The following is an 18,428-nucleotide window of genomic DNA, read 5'->3' as shown; positions in this document are numbered from 1 at the left end:
GTTCAGGCTGGAGTGCAGTGGTGCGATCTCAGCTCACTGTAACCTCCGCCTCCCAGGTTCAAGTGATTGCCCCCCAAATAACTGGGATTACAGGCACACGCCACCATACCCAGCTAATTTTTATATTTTTAGTAGAGACAGGGTTTCGCCATGTTGGCCAGGCTGGTCTCGAACTCTTGACCTCAAGTGATCCACCCGCCTCGGCCTCCCAAAGTGCTGGGATTACAGGTGTAAGCCACCGTGCCCAGTGGATTTCTATTAATATTGTTAATGTTGACTTTGCTGTGAGGGTCATAGCAGAAAGTTTAAGACATGCTTCAAGAATGACACTGAGTGAGGAGAGCTGTGGGGAGAGGGGAGGAGAACCCTTGCATTCACTCCCCTTTACGCTCATGAGCACCTCAAAAGGCTGGGGCCGTATCTTCTTTTCTATATCCCCGCCCCAGAGCAGTTACTCAGTAAATGTTAAATGACTGGGTGAATGAATGGGTGGATGGATGTTTGATATTTCAAGGACAATTCCTACGAGGAAGCAAGGATAGGAAAAGAAAGATGATGATGACTAACTGGCTGGGCTCTCTGGCTGCCACGGGTTTCTTTCTTCCAGGAAGACTCGGAGGAGGCCATCTTTACTAGGAAAACTAGTTGATCCTGCATGTCAGCATTAAATATTTGCTTCTGCTCATTTAAGGTTCTATCCATTTCCACACCTTACTTTTGTTCTTTATCTACCCCTTTCCCTAAATCTTCATCCTGCCCTCTACTTTCTTCCTCTAAAAGCATTTAATGGTCTCTAAGGGCCTCCTCCCAAACAATGGTATTTAAAATCTAGACCCCAAGTAAATTTCTGTAAAGAGTCCTTCTCTCACCCCTTTTCCACCACCCCTGGAAAGTGTTCTGTCCCATACGCATGGGCGTTTCCCCCTCAGCTGGGACTCTCTCCTCAGAAAAAGCATTCCTCAGGCTTAGTGTTCCCTATGGCCCTCAGGAGGTGTGGGCACCAGCTAAGTGATCACCAATTCAGCAAGTTCTTGGGAACAGCAAAATCCTATTTTAAGAAATAATCTGGTTTTTCAATAAATCCATTAAATACTTTCATTTTTTCTATCTTGTCCTATACAGACATATTCTACATGGGATACAAAAATAATTATACACTTATTTTCTTCACTATATACTATAACATTAAAAAATGCATGATATTATAATACGATCTTATACCCTAGCACCTACCTCACTGTTTGGCTAACAGGAGACATACAGAAATATTTGCTGAATGTAAGAAAGACCATCTGATTCTCTCCCTGATAACTCTTACTTGAAGCACACTTAATTAACTTGAAATTTTATGCACATTTAAGTTTCCAAGAATTCTGTTTTAAAAAGATGTAACATACACTAGTGCTGAAACTGGTGTTACTCTGCGGTCGGAACTGCACTATCGGGAATTCGCTCTCATTCTTGGATAGTATATCACACAGAGCACACAGACATGCAGGGGGAAAGACAAGGGCAGGCATGACTTCCACACCTACCTTGCTATGAGGGTCAGCAAACATCCGGGTGAAGATCTCACACAACCTTTTCAGTTCAACTCGACTAGAAGAAATAAAACAGAATTCAATGAATTGACTACTTGTATTATTTTTGAGACAGGGTCTCATTCTATCACCCAGGCTGGAGCGCAGTGGTGCAATCATAGCTCACTACAGCCTTGATCTCCCAAGCTCAAGCGTTCCTCCCACTTCAGCCTCCTGAGTAGCTGGGAGGTGCACACGACCACACCTGGGTAATCTGTTTGATCAGTCAACTACATGAGCTTTACATAATTTATATCTACATAACAAGGTTTTTTTTCACAAACTCTTATTTAATTTGTAGCTAAATCAAATAGGAATACAAAACCAGAGATCGGTTCTCATTTTAAGATGAGGAAACTAAGACTGAGTGATTTACTCAAGGGGACACATCTGGAAGTGATAAAGCCATGCACCAAAATCTTTTTCATTTTATCCCAGCTGTGTCTTCCACATGCCATGATTGAAAAGCAATGGAATAAAGTTTAAAAAGCATGTCTATCCTGCATTGTAATGAGAGGTACAAAACGAAAAAGGCAAAAAACAAAACAGCATGTGTTTCAGGGTCAGACAGACCTGGATTTTAATCTCAGTTCTGCTGTAAATAAGGTACTCTGGGCCGGGCACAGTGGCTCACACCTGTAATCCCAGCACTTTGGGAGGCCAAGGCAGGTGGATCACCTTAGGTCAGGAATTCAAGACCAGCCTGGCACCATAGTGAAACTCCGTCTCTAATGCAAAAATCAGCTGGGCATGGTGGCGAGTGCCTATAATCCCAGCTACTCAGGAGGCTGAGGCAGGAGAATCGCTTGAACCCAGGAGGCACAGGTTGCAGTGAGCCGAGATCACGCCATTGCACTTCAGCCTGGGCAACAAGAGCGAAACTCAGTCTCAAAAATAAATACATAAAATAAATAAGTACTCTGCTATCTTTAAGCCTGGTTTTTCCTTATTGGTCAAACAGGGTGCCATGTCATGTGGCTGCTGAGAGGATGAAAAAAGATAACACATTGTACCTTCTACTGCACCTAGGACAAAGCAAACATTCATTTCACATTGGTGCCCTTTGTCTTTTCTGATCCTTGACAACCACCAAGTCCCATGGTTAAAGTTTGATAGAAGGGTCCTCTCTTCCACAAATCATCCCTGATTAATGCCTTCTTATGTGGATGAGACAGTTGGTTCAAGGACCCTTCAATATTGTTAACGATGTAACCTAGATTAGACCAACGCCAATCAACAGATTCCTAGAAATTATTCAATAGGTACTTGGTGAACACTAAGAATCTACAAAGTGGGACCACCAGGATTAAACAGATTCTTGAGGAACAATTGTGACAAACCATCTTCTGTTTCTGACAGGTGACCAGAGCGTCACAGGATGCCTGTGTTTCAGAAGGCACATGACAAAACTTCCTATATCGCCTTCATGAACAGACGAATAATGGGGGGCAGGTATGAGTACAGGAGGCTGGAGTCAGATGGCCTGAAGAGCCACAGTGAGAGCTGGGCGACTTATCAGCCAGTGCTCACTTAGCCTTACAGAACCCAAGAGGGATGCCCATCCATGACCATTAACTTATCTTACAAAAACTATCCAAAGGATAAAGTAGACTGCATTTCATGTATTCTAAGTCGCCCATTTCTTAGTTCCCATTCACATCTCCTTTCTCTAATTTTCACATCTCTGTAATTGAGTCATCTTATAATCAATGACATTTTTGTGCTGTCACGGTTTAATACGCGTGACATTTATTAAAGGGCTAAAAATAAGGGTGTGTGTACGGTGCCTTAGATTTGACAAAATATGGTATAACCACATACTTTTTCGGTATGTATAATACACGCTTACTTTAGAAAATTCATGAAACAGAAACAAAGAAAAAAGCAAAAACAATCCATTTAAAAGACAATGCTGTTACTAGAGTGCTCCATTTTGTTACCTCCTTACTATGTACATTTATAAGCTACATATATGCACACGTGCATCAAAATTTTCCAGACTAAGACTGATAACATCCTATCTAGGACCCTAAAGTATAATGAACCATACTAACCTGCAGAGTTGTTTTATTTATTTATTTTAAACCTGAATTGCATACTGTACACAGACATTTCTCAAATAACATCTACTGGACAAATATGAAACAGAAGGGAACCAAACATGAGGTTTTTGTTTTGTTTTGTTTTGTTTTGTTTTGTTTTTGAGACAAGGTTTTGCTCTGCCACCCAGGCTGGAGCGCACTGGTGTAACCATAATGCACTGCAATCTCCAACTCTGGGCTCATGTGATCCTCCTGCCTCAGCCTCCGAAGTATCTGGGATTACAGATGCATGTCACCACATCTGGCTAACGTTTTAACTTTTTTGTAGAGATGGGGGTCTCCCTTTGTTGCCCAGGCTGGTCTCAAACTCCTGGACTCAAGTGCTTCTCCTGCCCTGGCCTCTCAAAGTGCTGGGATTACAGGTATGAGCCACTGTGTCCACCCTAAATCTTTTATCAGCCTAATAAGTTACAGAATATTTGCCAGATGGGCTGGGCGCAGTGGCTCACGCCAGTATTCCCAGCACTTTGGGAGGTAAAGGCAGGCAGATTACGAGGTCAGGAGTTTGAGACCAGCCTGGCCAATATGGTGAAACCCTGTCTCTACTACAAATAAAAAATTAGTCAGGCGTGGTGGCGCGGCTACTCAGGAGGCTGAGGGAGAAGAATCGCTTGAACCCGGGAGACGGAGGTTGCAGTGAGCCAAGATCGTGCCACTGCACTCCAGCCTAGGCAACAGAGCGAGATTCCATCTCAAAAAAAAAAAAAAAAAAAAAAAAAAAAAAGTGAAAGAAAAAAAGGATATTTGCCAGATATTTCAAAGCCTCTGGATGGCAGGGACTGTCTCTTAGTCATCTTGGTACCTTTAGTGCCTGTTCCTGCAAGCGGACCTCTTGAAAACTCCATTAATTATAGGAAAACCCTTTAAGCCCCTGAAGAGTTCAACAGGGGATTCAAACTTAGCTCATATTCTTGCTGTGGTCCTCACCTCAGTGTTCTTTGGCTCTTCAGTAAGTTCTGCAGGCCCAGAAGCCCTTCTTTCCTTTCTGACCAGTTTGAACTAGCACAGTGGTTGAGAACTTCTGCTACATCTTCAGTCTGCCGCAGATAATGGGGAATGCCACCATTCCTGGAGCCATATGAGCGCTCAGAGCAAACACTTGAGGCATCACTGTTGGCATCATCGTCAGAGTACATCCCATACGGCTCATATCTCCTCCTCACAGGCTTCTTCTGACAGGACCAATGAGGGATGGGAGTGATTGAGGAAGAAATAGAAAGGTGAAATGACCGTGAGTCATACCAAACAAAATCTACAACAAAGAGTTAAGTGTAGAAAGACATATGCACACACACACTTTTCCTGTGCTTACAGATTATGGAAATACAAACAGAAAAGCAGTTTTCCATTAGGTAAAATAACTAATAAGCAAAGCACTCTGTAGTAGAGAGCAAAGAGTGTGGCCTCTAGTACAGTGTGTGGACTTTACAGGAAGACAGACAGATCACAATCCTGGTGCCAACACTGACTGGGCTGCATGACTTCTGAAAGCCTCCTAGGCCTTTTGCTTCGGTTTCCCCGTCTTTAAGACAACAATAATTATACCTATCATACAGGCTTGTTGTGAGGATTAAATGAAATTATATGTTAAATATTTTAGCTGGGCACCTGGCACAATGCAAATACGTGCAGCCAACAGCCCCTCCGCAGTCAAAAGCAATATAACTTGAGCATGGTCTATGGATAAACTTGTGTGAATATTTATGTTTCCTGAAAAAGTCAGAATTTGAAATGTCAGTGGCAGAAGCAGCCCATGTAAAAGGATTCCTAAGTCATCTCCCTCTGTTGCCCAGGCTGGTTTCTAACTCCTGGCCACTTTTATTAAAGACTTAGGGTTTTGAAACACAAATAGGCTTCTCTGAAAGTAGACTGTAATAGACTGTAATACCCACTTTATTCATTTCTCTGACCCTGAACACAAAACTGCTATACCCATAAATATGATATAGCAGCAACTATATAAAATTGATAGAAGCAAAACAAATAGCTATTGGCTTAAACCAAACAAATACACTTCTCTAATAATATGGCATATTATTATTAATCCAACTTGCTCAGGACTGTTCTGCCTTAAGCCTATTGTCATAATTATTAATAGCATCTCCCTTTTAATCTCAAAAGCATTTTTGTTTGGATAATAAATTATATGGTCACACAAAAACCAGATTCCTAAAATAAGAAAAATGTTGATAAATCCATTCATGAAATCATGACGACGTAAGAATAGGCACAAATTGAGTTAATAAAATGAAACACTACTAGGCGAAGGAGCAGAGCTTGACATTCGAAATAAATACTAAAACAGATGTACATGAAAGGTGACTGACTCCACCATGAATAAAGACAACAATGATGGTGAATCACTGTTATGATTCAGCAAAATCATTTTTCAGATCAGAATTTCTATACTATATTTTTTGGTTTTCACTAGCTTCTGAAAGAAATACACTTGCAACAGAAGAAATAAAGTTGTAAAACAAAAGTTAAAGCACTGGTACCTTGCTCCTGGAGTCTCCTAACAGCTGTAGGCAGGAAAATATTGAAGGATGGGGAAAAAGCATAGAGAATTATGTCAGAAGCATATGTAGGGACTGTTCTTGCAACAAAAGTGTACAGCAAAACATATCTTAGCAAACCAAAAACACAGGTTAGCGAGCGTTTCATATCAAGCGAATAATAATAAAGAATGCTTTCAAAATGGCATTTCCTAACCCTCCTCCATGTCTCAGAAGACCTTCTGGTAACTTGCTGTAATTCTTTGCTAAAACTTTTCCCATACCAGTGAGGCAAATCTCTAAGGTCACCATTAATTCTATCTCTTCCTCTGAGACATTCTGTCTGGCACCGTGGTATCTATTCAGTGAGGCAAAGATTCTGTACCATTTCTGTGTTTTCTCTTCAGAAGCAGGTCACTTGGAGAGACTAAACAGTTTGGACAAAAAGTAACAAGGGCAGTATGAATCTAATGGGAGCCAGAGCTCAGAGAAAAGCTCAAGTCAAGTCAAGCCAAAGCTCAAACTCTCAAGTCCTATTCTGCCTCCTAGAACTTTACACACAGTCCCTTATGCAGTTCTTTAAAGAACTAAGAAATTCCCCTGACTTAAGTGGAAATCTCAACTAAGGGCTTCACATCCATCATTTCCCACCCCTTTGACCTCCACTTCCCAGGGTCTCTGAACGAATAAGATACAGACTCTAAATGCTGCAACTTGGAAGGACAAACAGTTTCAGAGAATTCTGTCCCAGCTCTTGACTCTTAAAGCCACAGTTAGAGCAATTACCCTGAACTCTAGCACCTGCCAGAAAAAAGTCTTTCTATACATAAGGTTGAGGAATACACATGGCCAGGCAGCTTGCCTACAGGAAAAGCATTATGAGAGTAGCAAACTGCTTGCTCACAGATACTTGTCAAAGAACCTGACTGAGCAGGAATAAATGAGGGCGAGACAAGAAGGAATGAAAACTGGAATCACCATAGCCATAAACTGTAAAATGTTGATCTGACAAAACATGGCTGGATTAAAAACTTAAGAATCTGAAAGCAGGATATTACATACTTTTTTTCCTTTACACGAGAATAAATCTTAAAACAGCAAGAGCAAGGCCAGTGATCAGACAGTTCTAAAGAACATCCATTTCAAATGCTGAGCACATAAACCGGAATATGCAAGAGACTGTGTGACTAGCTGAAACGCATCTTTAAAAAGCAATTTGACCACAAGCTGATTCTACCAAGGAACTTTTTGGTATAACCAAAAAAATTAAAGGATCCATGATCATTTATGGTTTTCAGATATTACACTCTAATGATGCAAAAACATACTCCACCATTGCTTCACATCCTCAAAGATTTAGGAAAAACAACATAAAATCAAACGGACAAGATAATAGAATAAACGCAAGATTTTCAAACCTCAAACTCTATTACCTATTATTATAATAAAATGTCTAGGTTATGCCATCAAAGTCTGTAAAGCAATAGAAGCAACAGAATGGAAAAAAGGAAGTGCCAGGGGGGAAAAAAAAAAACCATGGTTAAAAAGAAAAAAAGAAGCCCAGTGACATCTGAGAAGTCCAGTGTCATCAAAAGCTCCTTGATACTGAAGAGCACCGATAAGAAATACTTGACACTAATATTTTCTGTAAAGTCCATTTTCACTTATATGTGTGCAGAGATAAAAGTTTAAGGAGCAAACAATAACAATATAAATTTACCCAACAGTTACACAATTTTAAAGAGTGTCAAAGATGATTTAATAATCTGATTTGGGGGCAATTTCCTGTTAAGACAGAGAGAAATGCAGATGAGTATTTCAAACAGACTCTGTTTACATACATACTGTGCCTCTTACCAAAGCATCAGCAACAGCAGCTTCAAGATCTGTACTTGTGCTCAGAACTCTCATGGCATTCACAGAACCAGGTATTCTTCCTGGCTGGCCAAGCCCAAATCGATCTATTTAAAAAACAAAAGCAAAAGATGTGTCACTTTAATTGAAATTATCTCAATTCCTTGCAAGGACTACTGCCTCTTCCCACCAAGTAGACAGAAGCACTGAAAAATCTCTAGCCAATTTTAACTACACTTGACTTTACCAGTGGTAGAGGTTAAGCTGTTCACATTTAATGCTATTGTGCCACAAAGCACTGTCACTCAAAATTGTTCAAACATGATATTTTATTATTGAAAAGTTTCTGAGATATGAGAGGGAAGGGGGAACTTATGGGAGCTGGGCTATGAGTCGAATCTTTTAATCTATTTAGCTTTCCCTATAGAGGCAAGTGGCCTTGATGTTTGGTCAAACTAATTAGAAAGCTTCATGGTTTCATAAGAGTTCTAATGCAATGTGTGGTAAAAAATTAAAATTTTAAACAAATTGATTTCTGTGCAAATTTTTATTAGTGTCACTACTGTTTATTGCTAAACTCATTTTAGATATTTGTTCGTCATGATACCTGTGTCAACAAAAATTACTTAAAAATCAATTTATTAAAATTAATAATCACCAAAAATCTTGCACTTTCACTGATGAACATTAAAAATTTAGATAATATAAGTTTTACTTGGGTTCCTCAAATAATTTAGAATGGTAATCTTTATACAGATAAACAAAATAACAGAAAGAATCCAATGAATTTAAAACAAATTTAGTAGTTCAAACAATAATTTTAAGTTTATTTGTGAACATGGAAATGAAAACTCACTTTTTAAAGTCCCATTAAATTAGCTGACCAGCCTTCCTTAGGAAGTGCTGGAGATTAAAACTATACTAGGAGAAAGGCAGTGTAAGTCGTATCTTCATTAAGTGTGTTATACATTATCTACCAGTAAAAAATTTCTTATTTAAAAAGTCTAACATATAAAAACCTTTGGAAGAAAAATGTTACGATAAAATATTTTCTATTTTCTCTGTGTTAACAAATAAGACATTGGACAAGGAAAATCTCTATGTTAGCCACATTCTAGAAGCATCTAGAATAAAAGGGAAGCTAATTTTACATGATCTTTCCTATAAAACAACATATTTAAAATTTTAGATATGTAACAAGACAGTGCCTACAAAACTGGTGAACTTAAAAAGCGAATTGTTGTTTAGCTTTTTAAAAATGTCAATTTCAAAACATTATACCTTCCACCACCATAGAAAGGGAGAAAAATTTAAACACTGCTTATCAATAGTTATACAGTCATGAATTTTTTAAAAGAAACAAAAACTGTATGTTATACTATCCCCTTTTTTAATGCATTTGCTGGTCATTCCAACTGTCATCTTAGTCATTATGTTTAAAAGGTAATGTGCCATATAAACTAAAACAGGCTATTAAAAATTATATATATCTATATTTATCAGTTGAAATATGAAACAAGTGTAAATGTGAGATTTACTGTGCACATATAGTTTTATAGACGATCTTTGTTCAAGTTTTTTTTCATTAAAAAAGGGTAGATAGTAGATTTATGAGTAACAGAATGAAAGTAATTCAATTATAAGCCATTAAAAAATTACCCAGCATAAACTTAAATAAAACGAAGTCTAACAAAATTAAAAAAAAAAAAAAAAAATCTCATGCCAGCAATTCTTGCTCCAGGGAGAATACAGATTTTTTCAGACACAAAATTAAAACTATAAGAACAATGCAATTATTCTGTGCTTCCAAGATGCATACAGCTTTGCCATACATAGTGACTACAGATCATTTGATATATATCATAGACAATTTGAATTTCAAATCTTAAGGGGAAATGTTTATCCAGATCTAAGCAAAACTATAAGCTTTGTGTTTTCACCAGAGCAAAATCTGTTCCATAGTCTCAAGGCTCTGATACTATTAAAAGTTCAATTTTTCCAAGAGATGAACACATATGACTGTGCTCTCAGTCTGGCCCCTAATCTTCAGGGAAATGTACATAATCAGAATACACAGGAGGCAGGGCATGGTGGCTTTGCCTGTAATCCCAGCACTTTGGGAGGCCAAGGTGGGTAAATCGCTTGAGCCCAAGAGTTTTGAGACCAGCCTGGGCAACACGGTGAAATCCCGTCTCTACAAAAACAACAGAAACTAGCTGGGTGTGGTGGCACGCACCTGTAGTCCCAGCTACTTGGGGAGCGAGGTGGGAGGACCGCTTGGGCCCAGGTAGCAGAGGTAGCAGAGGTTGCAGTGACCCGAGATCACACTACTACACTCCAAGCCTGGGCAACAAGTGAGACCCTGTTGCAAAACCCAAAACCCAAAACCCAAAAACAAACAAAGTATAGGGGGCTTCATTTAGAGGAAAAAAGAGAAAATACCAGACTCAGTGAATTGGTAACAATTGTCACCATCAACGGTCTGCAAATTCATAGATTCTACCTTACTCAATTGAGAAAACTGTAGTCATTAGGGACTGTTAGCATGAAATCTAACAAACTGATATATTACTGTATGCTTACTTTTTGCCACTGTGGCTAACCAGTGGATGTTGAGTATTGCTAAACAGAACTGAGGGAGCAGGTTTGGGGTTTGCAGGCTGCAAAGGATACCTCTGGCCTGACTTGATTACCTGAATCCTGATCTTGTTTTTCCATAAAACTTTGAGAACAATACACTTATTTTCATACATATGAAATTATGTATGCTATAATTTGCAACACTGTTAACTAAATGGTACCTTAAAAAATGTGAACTTGACATTAATAACTAGCATTAATATTTGGCAGTTTATTCGGAGTAAAGACTTTGGAAGGGAATCTGTTGGGTGATATCCATGCCCCCTTGCCCCACAGGAACCCTAAATAATACCTAATTTTGGTTATTTTCCTGGGGACAGAGTGGCAAGAAGGGAATTACTTCCCGGTTTTATGTTTTGTTTTAACGTAAATATGAATACTGGAGAAACGATGTTGTCAAACAGGCTATAAAGCATCTACAGCCTATTAACAGAACTATAAACATTCAATAACTTAAAAAAATTAAAGCACATTGGGGAAAAAAATATGAGGTGCATACATGCCAAGTGCTAGCCGACACAGATGAAAACAAATGTTAACATGGGTGTGAAACTAGAACATATGAAGAAGCCAAGTCATGCAGTTAGCACTTGTTCACCTGACTGCCCAACAGATTCAGCAGTGGAGAGAGCACTAGTGGACCTGGAATGACGTCGAGAGGCTGCAGGTAAAAGGAATGGCAACACCCACAGGATTAACACAGAAGTACCAGAGACAGAAAACGCCACAGTCCAAAGGAAATGCAGGGACTGCTACCAACAAGGCCATGTTTTCTCATGAGAAGAAATGGTGCTGGATATGAATGGACAGCAAGTGCCAGTCCCCAAACTCCACAGTGGCCCGCTGGCTCTCGCACAGCTATTAAACACACAGGCACAACAAAGGCACTCTTAAAGGTGCTCCAAACTATGCATCAACCAACTCGGACTCCAGGGTTATTTTCACGCCATGAAGCCTCTATCAGCCAGTATGGAAATATGCAACATGAAGAACAGCAGGAGTCACAGAGCACCGTCTACATCCCAGAGTGGAACGGCAGTAAGACGGACTGTTAACTCAGCTCACGAGATGTTTTATCAGTACGTGATGCATATGCAACCATGCACCAAAAACAAGCATAGAAGTTCATAATGTTACTTCAACGGAAATAAAATGAAATCACAGGAAGGGGATTCAACAGTTGGAATTCCATTTTCCCCAGTCAAAATGTTTGTTGTTCTGTTGCATGAATATCCTAATTATTATTATTACTATTATTTTCAGACAAGGTCTCACTCTGTTGCCCAGGCTGACGCGCAATGGCGCAATCATGGCTCAGGATCAAGCAGATCCGCCTGCCTCAGCCTCCTAAGTAGCAGGGACTACAGGGATGTGCCAGCACATCCGGCTTTTTATTTATTTTATTTTATTTTATTTTTTTTGTAGAGACGAGGTCTCCCTATGTTGCCCGGCTGGTCTCGAACTCCTGGGCTCAAGCAATCTGCCCACCTCAGCCTTCCAAAGTGCTGGGATTACAGGCGTGAGCCACCATGCCCGACCATATCCTAATTATTAGTACTTGTGTAATTGTTGGAATTTGGTTGAATTAAGTTTAATGATTTTTCCCTGGAGAAGCAGTTACAGTACACTGGTTATGAGTACCAGCTCAGTAATGCAGCTGTAAACCCTGGTTGGATCACAACTAGCCATAGGACTGACCTTGGGCAAAGTACTAAATCTATCTGTGTCTCAGTATCTTATCTGTAAAATGGTGCTAATAACGGTTAATGTTACCTACCTCTTGGGAGTTACTGAGAGGATTAAAAGAGGCTATAAAGCACTTAAACAATGGTTAGTAGCGTTGGTAGTGCCTGGTAGTGCCGGTGGTGGCAGTAACAGATAAGAGCAACCTCCAATTTACGATCTGACATTATTATAGTACCATTTTATTAACAAGTATTCCTAAAGAGCATATTACTTCATCAACCTGAGGAAATACATGCTAAATTCTGTCCTCATGTGGACAGAAAATAACTTTTAGAAATAATTATGAAATAAAGACTTGGTTCAAAACATTAACTTATTGACTATAGTTCCATGCAACATATGGCTTTTCCTTAACCTCAGGAAAAAACAAAAGATAATGTTCTTCCATTCATTACTCTGAAAAATTCACAGTGATTATACCACAGAAAATTTATAGGTTTAACAAAATAATACTGAGCAGTGCCACATTTTATCCATACTACTATTCTGTACATGTTAACGCTCTCACATTCAGTCATAAAATATCAATACCTCGAATTCTTTAATATAATTTTTAAGGTCCATGTTACTTTGTAAAATGTGCATCCCTATGGCACATGTGGTATTAAATAGCAAAGATTACCTGGCAATTTTTACCAGTTTGCAAAAAAAGGAAAATATCCCTTTCTCAAGATTCACAAAAATTAAAACTAAATTGGCAAAGAATATTATAAAATTATCACTTTCCCTAAAAAAGGAAGTTGGTAAAATATCTTGTGTTAGGACTGAAGCAAACTATACATTTTTGTACAAGCACATCACTATCTTGATAGTTCAGACTGAAATAGTTTTTAAGCAGTACCTGATATGCAGGTTCCTTACCAAGTGGTCCTTTGGTTCAGTTTCAACAGAATATTCTAAAAAAAATCTGTCATGCCATGAGTCCTCTGTCACATTCACAAGTTAACACCCAACACTGGAATCCTAGGCAGACCCACTTATGTGAGAGCCTAATTTACAGCACCCCCAGAGCCCTTATTTCCCTTAATCAAAAATTCTCACCATAACCATATACATTCGTACCATCGAAATGGTCCAAAACAATAAAAACGCAAACTTAAAAATATATATTCACTAGAATATAAGTACTTTTACTCTTTTTTTGTTGTTGTTAAAGAGTTGGCTATGTAAGTGGATTCAAAGAAGCACTGACACACGATCTCACTAATTTCCAAAAGGGGTGGGAAGAGATTATTAAAATTAATGAGCTAAAGAAGAAACCTTCAGAGGATGTGTAGTAAGCTCCCCTGAGGACAACAACCTTCTGGGATGTATCTTTGAGTTCCCAGGTCCTAACCCCAAGCCTGGGAATAAATGATTCAGAAACATCTTCTAAGCACCCTCCCATCAAGAAGCCTCAGAACGAGCATTTAATATATTTTTCAAGGAACAGATGAAAAACACTGAATTATCCAAACTACTTCCAAATGAGGCAGGCTTGAAGTCAAATCTGAATTCAAACGCTGGCTCCACCATTTAGCTGTGTGATCCTGAGAAAGTGGCTTATTCTCCCTAAGACTCTGATGATGATGATACCTGTCCCAGAGGATGAACAGGGACCACACAGCATTATGCTTGCTGACTGCTCCAAATGGTGTGCATACACATGAGCAATGCTGTTGTTCTTGCCGGACATAAGTTTTAGGGTTAGGTTTAACCTAAGGAGGGGAAACGCATGATACAAAAATTTAGCTCGAAGAACTTAACTACTGCCCTGACCACAACAGAAGACATGTGCTGATGCTAGAGTTTGTGAGGACCCACACCTTCTGCCTTGGTAGTGGCAATTACACATTTCAACATTCTGGGTTGTCACCAAGACAGCTAAGCAGATCCACTTAATCAAACAATGCACAAAACAGACAAGATTCACTCAACCACTCAGAGTTCAATTAGGGTCTCAAGAATTCAGCACACCTCGCCTGCTCCACGTGCTAGATACCAAAGGAGGCTTCCACGGACAGTATCAAAAATAACAGTACATATTTGAAAGGAAAACACTGAATTGCTTCTAAGAGACAAAATAACGAATAAAGGACTGAATTGTTCACTCATAAATAGGTTGTTCAGAAGTTCAAATAGTGAGCAAGGATGCAAAGATATACAGCCTTAATTTAAAAGGAAAAATCACCAGTTCATTCAGAAAAAAAAAAAAAAAAATCATCATTGCCACCTCTGATTATTGAGAATTCTGCTGTAATGCTTCAGACTGCTGTGGAATAGGTGGCATGCAATAGGTAAGCTGCCCCACTCAGGGGCTCATGCTAACAAGGTGGAATACCTCACAACAGGTATTGCCTCGCTAAATCACAGGGACCGTCTAGCAGGGCTTTGGCATGTGGTTGCCTGTTCTTTTTCAGAATCTCATTAAGGACAATGGGTCATAAAGAAATGTATCTAGATTTTTATTATCGATACTGATTAGGGAAAAAAGATCAGAAGCAGTGAATAACATTTTTAGAACGAGCTAGGTAGAGGCATATATTAAGACCTTATGCTTTTAACATCCCTCTTTCGTAGTGACATGTATAGTTTTCAAAAGACCAGTTATATAAATATATAGTTAAAATTAATAGACTGCTGGAGTCCAAAGATCCATATAATTTCAGGTCTAGGTCTAATTATTACAAAATGATTTCTACGTTTACGCTTATCAAGAGGAAAATGGACATCTGTACAGCACTTAACATGGCAAGCAGCCAAAAATAATTATTGAAGAATACAAAATATTCCTTTTCACAAAAGTATGTGCTGACAGATGTCTTTTGGGGATCAACAGTTTATACTAACTAAAAAGGGTTTATTATGTGTCCATTTTAGAAGGCAGGACTATTAACACTAAACAGAAAACTCATTTACTTTTCTAAACATTATTGCAATTGTACTTTTGTTCCTTCTTTGAATTAAATTACACACAGACTGATCTGTAGTAGAATTAAAGATAAATTGTAAAAAGTCAATGACTCAGAATAAACTTTGGATTAACTTTATTTTTAAGCAGCAACGAACTTCGGCTGAGTTTTGCCTTTGGTTAGAAATGACAACACAGATGGGCTTGCTGAGAGCAAGTGGTCATCAATGACAACAGTACAGAGTGAAGTGGTGTTTTTTTCCTCTAATATATAAAAATTCGAAGTTGCCAGAATTCAAGCATGCAGAGGGGGACAACGGGGTAACTAAGGAAGAGGAAAGAAAGAAGAAAGGACCACAAGGACAGTAGAGGAGGAAAAGCAGGTCATTCCACCTAGCAGTGTCTTGGACAAGCAGGGTAAGGAACTCTTCGCTCCTCAGCCAGCGCCTACGTGTACTCACCAAGTGGAGGAAAGCCCCGAGCAGGGCTTGTATCTCGGCTGCTCTCACGGCTGGTATCGCGGCTGCACCCCTGACTCATGCTGGGTCGAGGGATACGGCTGCTCCGTGCTAGCGTGCAGCATGAAGGGTTTCAGAGAAGGTGAACAAGTTTAATGAAGACAGAAAAACTCACAAAATGTCAGTCACATTTGGTTACTGTAATTACAACATTGTTCACGCTGGGGAGTTCTGATGACTGAGCTGCCTATCCATGCTGAGGTCTCACTGACTGACATGCCAACAGGGGAGGGTTTGGGTAAAATGTGATTATGCTCAATGCCTCAGAAAGCTGTGAATTTCAGTATGAAGGTGAAATTACACCTAAATGTAAGAAGTGAAAAGAAATCTTTCCGAACAACAAACTGGCATCAGAAAATACAAGATCAAAGGCCTTTTAGAAACGATCAGTTTTTATGAGTTTAGCAAACTTCTCAACAAGAGGACAAAAAACCAAAGCTGTATTCATACGCACTTGTTTCTTAGAAAGGTAATTTAATTTGGATTAACAAACAGAATAACCATGTCGGTCACTGAAGTCCATGAACTTACCTAATGAAAAGGAAGAGGGCTCACTGCTCCCAGGCTGGCCATCTTCACCAAGAGAAGCCATAAGGGTTGACATAACCAGACAGCCTACCCACTCCAAGTAAGTGTGCAGATGCTTCACACATATCCAATTCTCGAAACCAGCAGGTAGAAAAAGTGGGGACTGTTATCCTTTCCTTTACTGATCCCAACATCTTATCCCTGCTTTTTCTATGAGAATCCAGAAAGATCTGCCTGTGCTCTACCAAGCACCGCCACTGACCCAGTCTTCCACACTGTGTCTCCAGCAAGTAGATCAATACTCTCAGTACTTGGGGGAAAGATCCCTCCACTGACCTGAGAACAGCAAATAACTTTCTGATCATCTACGGATACAGTTAATCATTCTCATGTTATAAAACACCAAGACTACAAGACAGAATTGCATGGATAGCCCAGGGTCTCATAAAAACGGGGCTGTGAAGCTCAGAAAATACCCTTGTTTCTCCATCTGAGAAAATGGAGATACATTACTGGCAAAATACTCCAAAACAACCTTAGATATTGAATACATGTACGTGGACTGCCTAATGTAACAGCTGATGGGGACAATATACGCTTCCATCTTGAGAGGAGGGACTAGAAAAAATGTCAAGAGATTTTAGAAAATACTTGCATCGCTGATCTAAAAACAAGTATGTTTCCATACTGCAACAAACATTGTCTATTATTTAAGAGCAAAGATTTGTTATACAGCGAAAGTATAACAAGAATGTCTTATAAACCAGAATCATAACACTCCTTGATTAAAAAAAAAGAATATGAAAGGGAAAACCAAAGTCAACTTTCTATTGTGCTCAGCCGCTCAGTGCTAGAGTAGAACTAGACTCTGAAGGCATTTAAGTGAAATCCAAATGCTTAGTACTGGTCAGGAAAAAAAAAAAAAAAAAAGTCAAGCACAGGAACATCATCTCAACAATGTAGACATAAAGGGCTTTATTTGGGGGTTCACCAGAAATTCTTAAGCTCTCCTTAATTTTGCCAGAGTGATGTGAAAGCACTGAATTTTTACTCAAAGTAGTAGTGACTATTTAATCAGCAATTCTTGATGACATTCTAAACAGCTCCTACAATGATGACAAAAGGAGATGCCAAATTAAATGCTTAAAAAACTAGGGAACATGTACTGGCTCTACCAATCTGGAAAACTTTCCTAGAATGTACACAGCAATACCACTCATCCTTAGAAAACCAGTGCCAAATCTGAGTCAAAAACTGACCATTCCAGTTCCACGCCATCTCACTGGTCCAGCCACTTGGCCTCTTTGGGTCTCAAGCCTCCCATTAGGAAAACGAGGAAAAAGAACACGTCTCCTCATTTTAAATGAGAAGGGTACTGTGAGATAATGCGCATACATAAGTATTTCCAAGTCTCTTGCTGAAGAGCACACGTGAAAATTTTGTCGTATTCCACTGCTCACTCCAAAACAAACGATAAAAAAGCTATAAAAAGTCTTGATAGTTGTTTAAACAAGTTCATGCTTAGTTGAGCATTTTCTTAATAGTTCTTGCCTGATTATTTCTGAATTTTTCCCAGCCCCATCTCCTTCCTTAAATTCATATACATGCTAGAACAATGGGGAAAAAATGCTGTCTTTTTGGTCTGAGTCTGTTTTGTGAAGACAATAAAAAGCATTAACAGTAGTAAACAGATATGCTCTGAAATAACAGTATGCATAAATTTCTTAACAAGGTTTACCCCCCACCCCCCGTATTTCACCCAGAGACAGTTTATTCACCCATTTGAGCTGATTTTCTCCTTTAACATATGGCTAGTAGCAATATAAAGAAAAATAACTCTGTCTGTTTATGATTTTGTGAAAATATGGCTATAGTTACCCTAAACTTCAAGAGCTCTGGCATCATTTACTCTTCAAAGTAAACCTAGTGGTGACATCAATGGTTCAAATGTTAAATAATTTAAAATACAAGAGAAACACAAACTCACTTATACTACTACTTTGAAAGACTAATATAAAAGAAGAATTTAAAATAAGTATATTTATTTATTTCATTTCTTTCTTTCTTTCTTTTTT

The 18,428-nt window shown here is 39.0% G+C and overlaps 1 protein-coding gene across 12 annotated transcripts in view; it reads right to left on the bottom strand.

Moving 5' to 3' along the window:
- CLASP1 (cytoplasmic linker associated protein 1) overlaps nt 1-18,428 on the bottom strand; it is a 312,280-nt gene that overhangs the window by 64,541 nt on the left and 229,311 nt on the right. For 5 of the 12 annotated variants that reach the window (XM_077956840.1, XM_077956843.1, XM_077956844.1 and 2 more), the window contains 4 exons: nt 8,035-8,138; nt 6,181-6,204; nt 4,610-4,854; nt 1,536-1,599 (listed from right to left, as the gene is read on the bottom strand). In XM_077956840.1, the coding sequence (XP_077812966.1) occupies nt 1,536-1,599; nt 4,610-4,854; nt 6,181-6,204; nt 8,035-8,138 (437 nt within the window). Of the gene's footprint in view, nt 1-1,535; nt 1,600-4,609; nt 4,855-6,180; nt 6,205-8,034; nt 8,139-15,768; nt 15,877-18,428 lie in introns of all 12 variants that reach the window. The other 7 variants (XM_077956846.1, XM_077956850.1, XM_077956845.1 and 4 more) reach the window with 5 other exon arrangements.

Source organism: Macaca mulatta, chromosome 12 (genome assembly GCF_049350105.2).
Source record: "Macaca mulatta isolate MMU2019108-1 chromosome 12, T2T-MMU8v2.0, whole genome shotgun sequence".
NCBI lineage: Eukaryota > Metazoa > Chordata > Mammalia > Primates > Cercopithecidae > Macaca > Macaca mulatta.
This window is presented reverse-complemented; position numbering and strand designations above follow the sequence as displayed.